The following is a 16,353-nucleotide window of genomic DNA, read 5'->3' on the forward strand; positions in this document are numbered from 1 at the left end:
ACCTTAGGACCACCTGCGTAATAATGTTCTGGTCCAGTTTTGGAATAGAATACAGTAGCGATTCTGCGATCTATGGAGTCAGCAAGCCCTTGATAGGTCCCAGCTGGTGTGTGCTGCCAGATGTCTACACATACACGCGCGCGCGCACACACACACACACACACACACACACACACACACACACACACACACACACACATTCTCACAATTCCCATAAATTATGAGCAAGTGGCATTTTGGTGCAGAACTGGCACCCAGTTGAATCTCATATGTATTCCATTGGGTTCAGATGACACAAATTAAGACACCAAGAAATCAACATGATCTCACCATAATGCTCCTCAGACCACTGTGACACAATTCTGGTCTAATAACATGGACAGCTATCCTCCTGAAAGAAACGGTCACTATTGGGAAAGACTTCACGTTTGCAGGGATATATGTGGTCAACAGTATTGTTCTCATAGACCAGGGCTGTCATGGCACCTCTGATTACTGCCACAGGTTCTGCAGAACCACAAGTTGATGTGCACTGTAGCATAATACCACCCCCACCAGCTGTTGGGTGGCGCATGTTCGAAAGAGTCTTTTGCCTGGATTGTGGCGTAGCTGGACATGTCCATTGATTTGATGTAACAAAAATTATATTCATCCAATGTGGGGACAAATTTCCATTGATCCAGGGTCCATTCTGTGTAAAGTTGAGTAAAAAACATAATGTAATCGAAGTGCCACCAAGCTTGTGCCCAGCATTTTATCTAGTAGCTTATATCTGCATAATTTATCTGAAAGAATTTAAAGTTCTTTTCTAGTTGGTTTGTGTAACAATTAAATCCTTTTTTGTTAATTTTGTACACTAAAGAGATCTATATTTGCATGAAAATATTTATTGACTCTGTATTTATTATGATTGAAAATCTGGGAAGTATATATTTGTGTGTAGACATTTGACTGTAAAATAAACTATATTTTATACCTAAAGAATATTTGTATGTAGATTCAGTAACTGGAATCAGGTACTGAAACGCTACATGTACTTCCATAGGATTTCATATACATACTTTACACTATAATATTAATATATCAGCACTGAGTATTGTTTCTTTTGCTGTGTATAATTGTGCCTAATCAGTAAGTGGTGGCATTCCCTATTCATCCATACATTATCTAGCCAACTCACATTATGAAAGAGAATCTCAATCAAGGGTATTAATCATTGTGTCCATAAACTTAATGACTTGCCTATCACAAACTATATTTGTAGAACGTATTAACATTTAAAAATTATTAAAGATAATCTGTTACACTCTGTTGGTACATAAAAATGCAGCAGATGTACGTATTAAACATGAAACTAATTATAATAGTATCAGAATGGGATTGTCAACTTATTCTGCATATCAACCATCAAAAAAGGCCACCTGGAACAGGTGTGGCAGACAGCAAATGGGTCTCTAACATTTTGATGTTTCTAACATATTTTCATCAGGATGAAGATAGCAGTAAAGTAAAAGTAAAGGATATACACTTGTGCTGTATGAAAGAAAAGTTCACTTGAGACCTTAAATTAAGGTGAAAGACAGGATATAAAAAAGTTGAAATTATGATCAAGAAGACAAATTAACTTCTCTTTCCCTTCAGTATCTGCCTTGTACTCTCAAGTTACTAAATTTTGAATTTAATTTCCTCTAATTTACATCAGCGTGTATCAGAAATGCTGCTGCGAGTGAGTTTTTATAATTTATGCATCTCTTTTCTTGCTCTCCATGTTTACCACAGTGAAATATTTTCAAAAGTCACCTGCCTCTTAGTTTGTGTGTCTGTCAACCTTACATCAGCCTTTCCTGTTTTTACAGCCATAAATGAACATCTTAGGTACTTTACAGGAAAACCACATCTTTGAAAAGAGTGCTGTTTTTCAGGTTACAATGCACAGCTGTTGTTGATCTACTAATGGTTGCTTAATATTTCCAGAAATAGAGTGATAACTATAAAAAATATCAGTTATATGTAAATACTGTACGACTGGAGATTTCCAATCCCAAATCTAGATAATCACATAATTTATAGGAGGAGCGAAGTGCTAAATGAATTATACTGTCAGTTTTATTTTCTGGATGCTGGGGTTCCTCTGTATGGCGTGATAGGATCTTTGCACTAGGGTGTTGATCACCACTCTGAAACCCAGACAAGCTGCAGCTAGATGAAGATGTTTTTTGTTTCTCCTATTGTAATTGTGTACGTTACATTTCATCTGGAACATATTTATAAGGTTAGCCACAAAAACCATTGCAAAAGAAATGTCCCAATCAGTGCAAAAATTCCAATATCTCTGAAGAGATTTGCAGTTAAATACTTTAAACTGTGCTCTCATTGCACTTTTTTTCAGAATAAATATGTTATTGACTAAAGTTGCCTTATCCCAATAGATAATTCCATAGTACACAGAACATGTTAGTGTTTGTGTATAAATGCGAACATAGGCTGAGATAATAAGTGTTAAACTTGCAGCACGAAGTAATAAACCTGACTGCCAAGGCAATTTACAAATCTAGTACTGTTTTTCATTCATTCATTTATTATGAATGAAGTAGATGATGATCTGTTGTTTCAAAAATATTTTTAACTAAATAATCATTTGAAATATAACTATATAAAGCATTTTTTAATCCTCTAGGGAGAGATTGATTCAAGGCTGATGAGTGCATTATTCACAGGAGTCAATCGGGCATTCCCATTTGCTCGAAATGAAATTAACACTATTATGGAACATATTGATACACTATACAAAGTTGTGCATATAGCATCCTTCAATGTCAGTCTACATGCCTTGTGCCTGCTGTTCCATATCACTGACCAAGAAAATACATCAGCTGACAGGTAATATTGTGTGAAGATGTAATATTTGATAATCTATTATAGTTACTTGTCTTTCTACTTGAGAAGTCATTTGAGGATTTTCCTGTTGTTTATAGGCTTGTGTTATTTGTTCTTCTTTCTTTTATTTCTCCTTTATTTATATGTGCAACAAGGCACAAAATGGGCCACAAAAATAGTTTATTCTTAAGGCAAGATAAAAATAAATTGGCAGAAAAACTGCTTGATTTTATCTCTAATTCATAGTAATATCTTTTCTTGTTCATTTCCAGTCACTGTTAGTTTTTTATTTCCCACTTTTAATTTATGCAGATGATGCATTGTGAACAATTTTAGCATTAAACATGTATCACTTTGTTACGAAATGGATTGTATGGAGCAACAACATTATTTACTATAAACTATTTTGCCTTATACTCACAAGTTTTTAAATTTGGTTTTAATTTCTCATAATTTATATCAATGTCTTATCAGGTGCAATTCTGTGAATGAGTTTTTGTAGATGATGAATCTTCCTGCAATTAAAGTTTGTGTAGCATACTAAAATTGTGAGATGCACTTTTCCCCAAATACAGTTTTTCTATTTACTATAGTAGAAGTTGCTGTCAGAAGTAGTTCATCTTGAACCAGAATTGAAGTGGGTAGTTCCTGTGAGTTAGTATGGGTAGAAGTCATTCCTGGAAACTGAAATAAAATAATAATTAGATCCTTTTACTGACCTCCCAACTCAGATGATTCAATTGCTGAAAGGTTCAAAGAAAACTTGAGCCTAATTTCAAACACATACCCAACTTATGCAATCATAGTTGGTGGTGACTTCAATTTACCCTCAATATGTTGGCAATAATACATGTTTAAATCTGGAGGTATGAGTAAAACATCATCTGAGATTGTACTAAATGCATTCTCTGAAAATTATTTCAAGTAATTAGTTCACGAGCGCAATCAAACAGTAAACAGTTGCGAAAACACACTTGACCTCTTAGCAACAAATACTCTTGAGCTACTAATGACCATCAAAGTGAATACAGAGATTAGTGAAGACAGGGTTGTCATAGCGACTCTGAATGTTGTAACTCCCAAATCCTTCAAAAGAAAACGAAAAATACACCTATTCAAAAAAAGCAGATAAAAGTTCACTTGACACCTTCCTGAGAGACAATCTCCACTCCTTACAAATTAATAATGTATGAGGGGCATTTGAAAAGTCCCTGCAAAAATAAAATCTACTTATGTGTTTCAGGTACACCTTTTTTATTTTTCGATGTTGTCTCCTTTTAGACTTATACACTTTGTTCAATGCTGTTCTAATTTGTTGATCCCTTCCAAATGATAGGAATTGTCCAAGTCTGAAAAATAGCTATTAGTTGCTGCAATCACCTCCTCATTTGAATGAAATCTTTGTCCCGCCAGCCATTTTTTCAAATTGGGGAACAAATAGTAGTCCAAGGGAGCCAAGTCTGGAAATAGCAGGGATGTGAAACTTGTTGGAATCCTATTTCCATTAATTTTGCAACCACAACTGCAGTGTTGTGATGGAAAAGGACTCTTTTGCAGTTCAATCGCCGGTGTTTTTCTTGCAGCTCGGTTTTCAAACGGTCCAATAATGATGAATAATATTCACTTGTAATAGTTTTACTCTTTTCCAGATAGTCGATGAGGATTATCCCTTGTGAATCCCAAAAGACAGTCGCCATAACTTTTCCGGCCGAAGGAATGGTCTTCGCCTTTTTTGGTGCAAATATTCCCTTGGTAACCCATTGTTTAGATTGTTGTTTGGTATCAGGAGTATAGTAATGTATCCATGTTTCATCCACAATGACGAAACGACGCTTAAAGTCCTGTGGATTCTTCCTGAACAGCTGCAAACCACCCTTGCAACACTTCACACAATTCCATTTTTGGTCAAGCGTGAGCAGTCGCAGAACACATCTTGGGGATAGCTTTCTCATGTCCAAATGTTTATGCAAAATATTATGTACCCATTCATTCGAGATGCCCACAGCACTGGCAATCTCACGTACCTCAACTCTTCTGTCATCCATCACCATGTCATGGATTTTATCAATGATTTCTGGGGTCATAACCTCCACAGGGCATCCAGGACGTTGAGTATCACTTGTGCCCATATGGCCACACCGAAAAATTTTGAAACCACTTATAAACTGTTCTAATTGAAGGTGCAGAGTCACCGTAATGTTTATCAAGCTTCTCTTTAGTCTCCTGAGGCGTTTTGACTTTCATAAAGTAATGTTTAATCACCACACGAAATTCTTTTTCGTCCATTTTTTGACAATCACTCGACTTCCACGATTCACACAAACGCCAAACACAAATAAATAGACCAATATTCTTTCCAAAGATGCTACTAACTAAACATGACCTCAATATGTGCCAGTGGTGCCATCTCTCGGTCTTTGCACGGACTTTTCAAACACCCCTTGTATGGTAAATGTTGACCAGATGTGGCTTGAATTCAGAGAAATAGAATTGACAGCAATTGAGAGGTTTATGCCAAATAAATTAACAAACAATGGAGCTGGTGCTCCTTGGTACACAAAACAGGTCAGAACACTGTTGCAGAAACAACGAAAAGAGCAAGTCAACTTTAAACAAATGCAAAATCTTCGAGATTGGCGATCTTTTGCAGAAGCTCAAAATTTAGTGCGGACTTCAATGCGAGATGTGTATAATAGTTTCCATGCCCAAACTTTGCCTTGAAACCTGGCAGAAAATCCAAAGAGATTGTGGTCACATATAAAGTATGCTAGTGGCAAGACACAATGCCTTCTCTGTGCGATAGCAGTGGAAACACTATCGATGACAGTGCTGCTAAAGCAGAGTTACTAAACACAGTCTTCTGAAATTTCATCACCAAAGAGAACAAAGTAAATATTCCAGAATTTGAATTGAGAACAGTTACCAGCATGGGTATCCTCAGCGTAGTTAAAGCAACTTAAAAACTTAAATCTCTCAATAAGCAAGTCTACTGGTCCAAACAGTATACCAATAAAGTTCCTTTCAGAGTATGCTGATGCAGTAGCTCCATACTTAAAAATCATATACAACTGCTCACTTGACGAAAGATCCATACTCAAAGACTGGAAGGTTGCACAAGTCACACCAATATTCCACAAAGGCAGTAAGAGTAATCCACTAAATTACAGACCCATATCATTAATGTCGATTTGCAGCAGGATTATGGAACATATATTGTGTTCGAACATTATAAATGTTTTCAAAGAGAATGGTCTATTGACACACAGTCAGCACAGATTTAGAAAAGATTGTTCCTCTGAAACACAAGTAGCTCTTTAACAATGTACGAAAAGATAGATTGATACTTACTGTAAAGAAGATTGTTAAGTTGTAGACAGGCACAATTAAAAGACACTCACATATAATTTTCGGCCACAGCTTTCATCAGTAAATACACACACACACACACACACACACACAAAAGAAAGCACCCCTCACATACACTACACGTGACTGCCAACTCCAGCATCTTGGCTCGGATTGCAACATCATGTGGGATGCAATTAGCGATCTGGAGGGGGTGGGTAAGGGGAAGGGATAGTAGTGTATGGATGGGGAGAGAGATGAACACTGTCTGGTGGAGGTGCGGTCACTAGACTGCCATCAGGTGCAGCATCAGGAGGTTGTGGGGCAGGGGGATGGGGGAAAAATGGAACAAAGATGAGAGGAGTAGGGAAAGACAGGCAGATGCATTGGCAGATGGCTGCAAATAAACAGGACGGGAGATGAGATTGAGGAGGAGATGATAGGACAGAGGGGGTGGATAATGTTGGTGGTGGAGGGTGTGGGGACTGTATGTTACCATAGGTTGAGGCGGGAATAAAACTGGTGATGGAGGGAAGGATCGAGATGGGGTGTTGGAGAGAAGGATCCAAATGGTCAGATGGCTCGGGTTGTGAAGCAGCCACTGAATTCAAGTGTGTTATGTTCAGCTGCATGTTGTGCCACAGGATCGTCTATGTTGCTCTTGGCCACAGTTTGGCGGTGGCCTTTCATCCTGGTGGACAGCTGGTTGGTAGTCATATCAATATAAAAAGCTGTGCAAAGATTGCAGCAGAGCTGGTAGGACGTGGCTGCTTTCACAGGTAGCCTAGCCCCTGATGGGGTACGATAAACCTGTGACAGGACTGGAATAAGAAGTGGTGGGTGGGTAGATTTGAGAGGTTTCGCACATGGGTCTTCCACAACGATCTGAAGAAGTGCTTCCATTGCAGGGATCAGGAGAAGGAGAGTAGATCTTTGACAAGTCCAGCATTCTGCAGACAGAGGTTCCACCACTGTTGTTATGAATCGCAGTGACTACCTGGCAGAAGGCCTCCACCAATTGTCTTGACTCCTCCACCTATAAACCTAGCCAGAGTGTCCTATCCCAGAAGTGGATTACAAACACCAATCCCTGTTTAAAGCCGTAGGCCCTTCTCAGAACATCTCCCCTGAATCCATTTCTCTCCTCGCCCCTATTACACCCCGTACACCCACCTTCTAATTGCCCCCAAAATCCACAAACCCAACAGTCCTGGACACCCCATTGTGGCTGGTTACTGCGGCCCCACTGAAAGAATTGCGGCACTCTATGACCAATGCCTCCAACTAATTGCCCGTAATCTGACCTCCTACATTAATGACCCCAGCCACTTCCTTCACGACTCTCCACCATCCCCATCCTTTTACCTCCTGGATCCAGCTCAGAACTGTTGATGCCACCTCCCTGCACACCATCATCCCTCATGACCATGGTCTTACTGGTATTGAACACTACCTTTCTCAATGTCCTTCAGACTCCAAACCCACTACCTCATTCCTCATGCACTTTACTAACTTTATCCTAACACACAACTACTTCTCATTTGAAGGGAAGGTATATAAATAAATCCATGACACAGCCATGGGCACCCACATGATCTTTCTGTCCCAACTGTTCCAACTCCGGGAACAACTGAACCACATCCTTTGCCAGGGCTTTGATTACCTGTCATTGTGTCATTGTGCCTTGAAATGAGGGACATCCTACCCAAAGCACTTCCTAGCACTCCTAAGTGGTGTTCCATTGCCACCCAACCTTCACATTATCCTGGTCCATCTCTGTGCCACTCGCTATTCCAGTCCTGTCACAAGTTTATCCTTCCCCATCAGAGGCCGGGCCACCTGTGAAAAGAGCCATGTCATTTGCCAGCTTTGCTACAATCATTGCACAGCTTATTATATTGGTATGACTACCAACCAGCTGTCCATCAGGATGAAAGGCCACCTCCAAACAGTAGCCAAGAGCAAAGTAGACTATCCTGTGGCACAACATGCAGCTGAACATAACACACTTGATTTCAGTGGCTGCTCCACTACCCGAGCCATCTGGATCCTTCCCTCCACCACCAGTTCTTCTTAACTGTGCACATGGGAGATATTCTTACAATACATTCTCTGCCATCATAATTATTCTGGCCTCAACCTATGGTAACATACTGTCCTCACATCCTCGACCCAACAGTTTCCACCCCCTTTGTCCTATTGTCTCCCCCCCATTCTCATTTTCCGCTCGGTTTATTTCCAGCCCTCTGCCAATGCATCTACCCATCTTTCCCCATTACTCACCTTTTTGCTCCTTTTTTCCCCACCTCCCTGCTCCACAACCTCCTGATGCTGCACCTGTTGGCAGTCCAGTCCCTGCACACTCCACCAGACAGTGTTGTCTCTCTCCCTATCCATTCACTACTATCCCTTTCCCTTCCCCTTCCCCAACCCCTCTAGTTTGCTACTTACATACCACATGATGTTGCATTCCAGCTTGAGATCTTGAGATGACGGATTTGGCAGTCGTGTGTATGTGAGGTGTGCTTACTTTTGTGTTTGTGCGTGTGCGTGTGTGTGTGTGTGTGTGTGTGTCTGTGTCTGTGTGTGTGTGTGTGTCTTTACTGACAAAGATTGTGCCCGAAAACTATACGTGTCTTTTGACTGTGCCTGTGTGCAGCTTGACATGTCTTCTTTACAGTAAGTAGCAATCTACCTTTTCCTATGTTGTTGATATTCCTACGTGGAGTTTCCATTGTCTGATGCCTCTCTTTACTCACACAAAGTGTTGAGTGCTATTGACAAGGGCTTTCAAATTGATTCTGTTTCTAGATTTCCAGAAAGTTTTTGCCACTTTCCCCACAAGCAGCTTGTAATCAAATTGCTTGCTAATGGAATATCATTTCAGTTATGCGACTGGATTCATGATTTCCTGTCACACAGAGGTCACAGTTAGTAGTAATAGACGGAAAGTTATTGAGTGAAACAGAAGTGATTTCTGGCATTCCCACATGATGTTGCATTCCAGCTTGAGATCTTGAGATGCTTTATAGCTATCTTTGTATCTGCGCCTTCACCTATTGTTTTTGTAATTGTAACTCTGTAGTTGTTCTTGTAATAGCTCCTTCACTTATCACCTTTATAGTACCATTAACTGTAGTATTACTTTATTTTATTTTATGTACTGTTATCACTATTTGCCTGAGAATTCTCTGCTGTTCCTTATCCATATAAACGATTTAGGAGACAATCTGAGCTGCCTTCTTAGATTGTTTGCAGATGATGCTGTCATTTATTGTTTAGTAAAGTCATCAGAAGATGAAAACAGATAGCAAAGTGATATAGCAAATATTTCTATATAGTGCAAAAATTGGCAATTGACCCTAAATAATGAAAAGTATGAGGTCTTTCACATGAGTTTTAAAAGGATTCTGTTAAACTTGATTTCCATGATAAGTCAGTCAAATTTAAAGGCTGTAAATTCACATGAATACCTAGGAATTTCAATTAAGAACAACTTAAATTGGAAAGAACACACAGAAAATGTTGTGGGAAAGGCAAACCAAAGACTACAATTTATATACAGAATGCTTAGAAGATGCAGCAGATCTACTAAACAGACTGTCTACACTATGTTTGTCTGTCCCCTTTTGGAGTACTTCTGTGCGGTGTGGAATCCTTACCAGATAGGATTAACAGAGTAGGTCGAGGAATTGAAAGAAGAGGAGCATATTTTGTATTATTGAGAAATGGGGGAGAATGTGTCACTAACATGACACAAGATTTGGGGTGGCCATCATAAAACAAAAGTGGTTTTTTTTTGCTGCGGACTCTTCTCATGAAATTTCAGTCACCAACTTTCTACTCTGAACGTGAAAATGTTGGTGCCAACTTACATAGGGAGAAATGATCATCATAATAAAATAAGAGAAATCAGATCTCGCCTGGAGAGATACAAGTTTTTGTTTCTCCCACGCGCTGTACAAGATTGGAATAATAGAGAGTAATTGTGAAGATGGTTCAATGAACCCTTTGCCAGGCACTTACATGTGATTTGCAGAGTATCCATGTAAATGCAGATGTAGATACAGAAAGAGAAATTATCAAGACCACAGCTGGAAAGAAGGCAGTTACAAACATGACAAAACTGAATATCATTAAGTGAAACTACGTAAGCCAAAGTAAAAACTTAACACATTTCACCTTGGTTAAATACTAATCTGGTGTAACATCCCCTGTACTTTAAATATTATCTTGAAATTGTGTCAACTTTATAGCTATCTTTGTATCTGCGCCTTCACCTATTGTTTTTGTAATTGTAACTCTGTAGTTGTTCTTGTAATAGCTCCTTCACTTATCACCTTTATAGTACCATTAACTGTAGTATTACTTTATTTTATTTTATGTACTCTTATCACTATTTGCCTGAGAATTCTCTGTCTTGTGTATAATAGTAGCTGGGTTTAAATGGCCTACAACAAAATCAGAATCAATATTACTTTGGTATTTCCTAATTTAATTGTTAGCGTTCTGTGTTAATCTTTTAGTTATTAAAACTATTTTTCTTTGTTGGCAGCATCGGTGTTGTAAATCATCTGCTTTTTCCTCCCAATCTGAGCTACACAGTACTCTAATTACCTTTAATATGGAAGGTTTGTTGTTTTTACAGTCATTGCTGTTCTCAGTCGCATTCCCTCACAAGGAATAATCTCTGCTGCCCACTCCTCCGTATTCGCACCAACCTTTGCGCTTTGTGTTAGGGAAGAGTAACTGACCTTGAACTCGTTGCATTCTCCACACCCTCTAATCGCCCATGGGCCCCTCCCCCTCCTACTCATCCCACATACTGCAAGGCACTGGCTATGCCAGAGTCCAGGGCAGCTGCTGTCCCTACTTTCAGCATTATAGCGGGAGCTATTCACAACGATTGTACACTACATCTCGCGCGTGCAAACATGGAGTAATTACCGGCCCACTTGACTGAATTCAGATGCATATTTCAGGACATCAGCTTTCATGTCATGCTACTGTTGGAGATGTGGCTTTAGCCAAGTATCCCTTCTGGCTCTGTAAGCTTCGAAAGTGTTCTGTCTGCGTGATATACAATCCACTCAAAGCTGGACATATCTCTAGCTTTAAATCCACACTCTCAGGTCTTGAATCTTTGTATGAACACATAATTGTAGCTGGATATGTGAACATAAATTTTATAAGCAACAATCTTCCAGTTTCAAAATTCAAACATATACTTTCCTACTCAAATCACTTACTGCGTCCACTTGGGCCAACTCAACATACTGCAGACACTCGCACCTCTGTCAGTATTTTTGCCACGAAGTCTCCAAACAGAGCTATTCACACTGATCAAATTTCTGCACCTGGCTTACCTGATTATCACGTAATATTCATGAATTATTTGTTGCAAGTCTAAAGAACGAACTGCAACTGGCCACTTTTATAGACTTCAAGCAATTATGTCTGAGCTTATAGCTGACGCCTATGACACCTCTTGGTGGGGAGTGACAGGAAATAACTTTGACATAGGTTATGGAGCATCTAATTTCACTGAGATACTCAATAATTCATATGATAAATGCACCCTGATAAAAACTGTAAGAATCAGGAGAAAATCTGCACCACGGCCTACTGATCAACTCAAACACTTTATGAGTATCAGAGACACAGCACACAAAAAAATATAAATGGCATCCTACCTCTGAGAATAATCTCACATACAAGTGAATTCGCAACCACGTTAGCCAGTCAGTTAGAAATGCAAAACTCAGGTACACCAACTCAGTAACTGAGAACTTTCACTGGACTTCTGTCCTGTGGGGAAATCTACAAGGACAAGGAACAGGTAAACCTAATCTGCAGCTGAACCTTTCATTCCTATTGAGAATTTAACAAGGAGAGGTCCCCAGTGGTACAATCTACTTTTTGCAACCAGCTATATGTGGTGCAGGTTAAGAACCTAGGCATCACACCCTGAACCCATTCACCCTGGTGGGCCCTCTTTTGCAAGTAACAGCCGAAAAACAATTTAGCCTGTTCCTTTACAACATTTAATTATCACCAGACTTTCAGACTTTCGACTGCCATCATAGTGTAATGGATAGCGTAAATCAGTAGCAAACAGAAGGTGGTGGGTTCGATTCCTGTCAAATTCCTATTTTTTTTTTAATTTTTATTTTTCTTCGGTTATTTGCTTCAAATGTAATATTTTTAAATTTTCTAATCCTTTCCTAAGTCATTTTAATTGTTGCATTAACTTTTTTATTTGCTCTCATATTGTCTTCCTGTCATTCCTTTTTCATTTGAAATCATTGTCCATATTGTTTTAATTCTTTTTATGGTTTTAATTCTTTTTTATTTATATATTGTAATATTTAATCATTTTAAAATACTGATCAAGTGACTAAAAATCAAAATAGTTATTAGTATTCATGTAGATCATGCAACAGCACAAAAATTTATTTTTCGTTTCGAGGTACACAGTTTTTTGGGTGGTAATTGTCATACAAACATTTGAAACACAAATTGTTCTCACACAATGGACAAACTATAAAAGCTATCTGTCTACATTTACATAGTTTCTTTATCAAATTCAATGGAAAGCACACTTCATTCACACTATGAAATATTGTCTTTTCATTACCTAACTTTGATCCATACCAGGTGTACCTTACCATGTTTTGAAAGGCTGGAGCACACATAATTCAAAGAACAATTTAATGTACTTTGATAATATCGCCAAGCGTAGCAATTTTGCGTTTATCTTGTAATAATTCAGGTGTGCTCTGAAGCTTTTTAATAGTATTTTACACCTGGCCATAAAAATATACTTCACATGTCTGGCAACAGAGAACACATTTTGGAGGAATAATTTTCAAAGTGCATGTAGCTTCCCCAGAGCTGTTCACATATATTTCGCCATATGATGTGTTGTCCATCTGACCTCTCCATGAATCAACAAGTAACAAAAAATCATTTTCTTTGTGTATGGTTTCGTTACAGATAGCAAATATTGCGCGTATAGCTCTTTCGCTAATTTTCCTGATTTTGAGCAGGTGATGACCACATTTCCATATTCTTACTCCAAAATTTAATTTTTTTAGCAACCATAGGTCCAAATTTATTTCCGACCTCCTGCATACATAAGAATGCATGGTAGCAATTCACTGGCAAATGTCAAGGAATATTGCACTGTGTACGAATGTGAAGGCTTTTGCCAAATTTCTCTTTTGCACCAAAACTATTTTTGGTCCTCGAAATTCCAATGATCAATGATATGTTGATTTATAATTGCAACCCATTTGATTGGTATTAATAACAAGGTTTGGACTATAATTTCCTACTATCAGCACTGTTCATTTTCTGCATCGTTCTGCTGTTGCAGTTTCAAGTGTTGCAATGTCATTTGCACTAATGAATTTAGTCACTTTTCTCTGATGTATTCCGTGTTTTATTTTAAAATTGTTTGCTCACTTCCCACTTGCAGAGAATGACAAGTTTTCCTATAGATACAGTGTACGTGTTGTCACTCGTTTGTAGCACATCCAAGCATCCTTAAATTTTTCAAATGTTTCAGTATCAATTAGAAACAGCATCATATTGCATTTGCATTCATATAATAGGGAGCATTTTCAGAAAGGCGAGATCTCTCCTTGTAAACAGACAATGCATAAAGTAAGGCATTCGTGAAAGTTCTCCTTATTTCTTCATCAAATTCCTCCATTCTTTCGTCATGACATTTGCTGGTTGGTGAATTTGCATTGCCGGTCATTTCAAATGCCATACACTCACAAAACAAATGCAAGAGGGAGGCACAAAAAAATAAACAGGAAAGAATTGATTTATGATTGGAAAGTGCAAACCCACCAATGATGTTGAGCGTGGTGGAGAAATGGGAACAAAAAAGGAAGCTAATACAATGGTTAAAATGACTTGGCAAAGGATTAGAAAATCTAAAAATATTACATTTGAAGATGATAACTGAAGAAAAATAAAAATCAATAAAAGAAAAAAGCAAGAGGAACTTGACAGGAATCGAACCTGTCACATTCTGTTTGCTGCTCATTTGCGCTGTCCATTAGCTACAATGGTAGTTGAAAACCTGGTGTTAATTTAATGTTGTAGAGGAACAGGCTAAATTATTTTTCGGCTTTTGCTTGTAAACAAGGGCCCAGCAGGGTTAATGGCTTCAGGGTGTGATACCTACACAACTATGTAGGTGGTTGCAAAAAGTCGATTGCATCACTTGGGACCTCTCCTTGTAATTGAGTATTTTGCACACTAACATCTCTTCTTGACCAGTGCAAAAGGACACAGACATTGACTTCCGTGAAGCATCTGTGGTCAGTAAAAATAAAAAAATTTTTCTGCAGCTTGTAAGTCTCAACACAATCAGGAAGTCAATTGCGCAAATTCGTTCTGCTGCCGCAGGACATCACAATATTGCAGTACAAATGATCAATTTCCTCATCAATTCATTACTCTTGATAATAATGTATCTTTTTGACCATTCATCTTCCTAGCGACTTGCTGATCCTATACTCAAAAAGGCATCTGCCAGAGAACCATCTGATTATAGGCCCACTTGCATTCTACCAGAATTGTCTAAGGCTTTACAATACATAGTTGACAATCAGCTTACCAGTTAGTTAACCTCAAGTAACCATTTGGATGAATACCAATCTGGCTTCTGGGAAACTTGCAGCATGGTGATTGCTCTCATAAAAGTTACTGATGAACTAAAACAAGCTGTGGTCAAACAAGAGGCAACTTTTATGTGCTTCTTGGATTTCAGCAAAGCTTTCAACACTGTCAACCTTAACAGTCTACTTGCCAAACTCAAAAGTCAAATCTTTTCTTCGAGTACTGTCCAGTGGATCCACTCATATCTTATATTCTGCCAGCAGGTGTGATGATCAGAACAAAGAGGTCATAGTGGAAGACTATAGTATCAGGTGTCCCACAAGGATCAGTACTGCTCCCATTAATTTTTTCATTATGTGTTAATGATGTGTCAACTATTATCCCCCTTTGCAAACATTATTTATACTGCACTCACCCATCCAGAAGGTAAATGCTGACTTAATTGCTTTATCAAAATGGGGACATAACATAGGTTTGAAACTTAACCCATCTGAAACATAAGGCAGCTTAGACATTCACAAGAGACTTATTATACTTCAGTTCAGAGAATCTCTTCTGCCCTTAGTCCTAAACAGCACAGAAATAACCTTTTCTTCTTCTGCAAAGAATTTGGGATAATTCTGGATGTAGTCGTCCTCCGTCTATCTGCTGTCATTGACTTCTCTGACGAACGATGTTTATGTTGTTATCTACTGAATATGTCTCACTGATTGTTATATCTGTACCTCAGATGGAGCAACCACAAATATCTTCATTATAACAACAACTAAATTTCAGGTTTTCCTGATAATTAATGTTAATTTTTTGCTCAGTCAATCATCCTTCATTTCTTGCTGCATTACCGAAGACACAATAGTTAATAACGTACTAGTTACTAATTAAATGTACCTATGGAAATCACTTTAGATTTTTTAATAAGAACAACATTCAATAATAATTAAATGATCATGAATGATTGCTTTTTGTATAGAGGGAAAAAGGGGGTTGATCCTACAATTACTTTCAGCAATTACGGCAACTAAAATGTCCGTGATTTTTTATAGTTCGTCTCCCAAAGATATTACAGAAATATGTATGGTCCATTACTATACTTCAATACAGTCATTCATACACTTTTATTTTTACAAAGCTAAGTGTCCAGTTCCGTTTTTATATTCAATTTAATGTCCCTTCGTATAGTCTGCAGATCCTACTTACAGTTATTCGGCGTGTAATAGAATTTAATAGTGAGCATTACTTTTTCTCGCGCACAGAATTCCTCAGATATTCTTAGTCCATGGCAGTATGGCAAAAGTCTGTCCTGTATAAATTAATTATAGTGAATTATCTTGCAGTTTAACAAAAGTGGGCCTGATCCCTTCCGTAACATATCACATGAAAATGCCCGCTATATCGCACGTCACAACTACGTCGTAGACTTATTCAGAGCGGGGAAAACAAGATGAAAGAACTAACTATACCCACGCAGGTTTTATATAGTAGAATTCAGAAGCA

The 16,353-nt window shown here is 38.3% G+C and overlaps 1 protein-coding gene across 2 annotated transcripts in view; it reads left to right on the forward strand.

Moving 5' to 3' along the window:
* The window catches only part of LOC124776318 (CCAAT/enhancer-binding protein zeta), a 212,404-nt gene that overhangs the window by 65,254 nt on the left and 130,797 nt on the right, over positions 1-16,353 (forward strand). For both annotated transcript variants that reach the window (XM_047251254.1, XM_047251255.1), the window contains one exon: positions 2,678-2,880. In XM_047251254.1, coding sequence (XP_047107210.1) covers positions 2,678-2,880 — 203 coding nt within the window. The remainder of the gene's footprint in view (positions 1-2,677; positions 2,881-16,353) is intronic.

This window comes from Schistocerca piceifrons, chromosome 2, assembly GCF_021461385.2.
Source record: "Schistocerca piceifrons isolate TAMUIC-IGC-003096 chromosome 2, iqSchPice1.1, whole genome shotgun sequence".
NCBI classification, from domain to species: Eukaryota; Metazoa; Arthropoda; class Insecta; order Orthoptera; family Acrididae; genus Schistocerca; species Schistocerca piceifrons.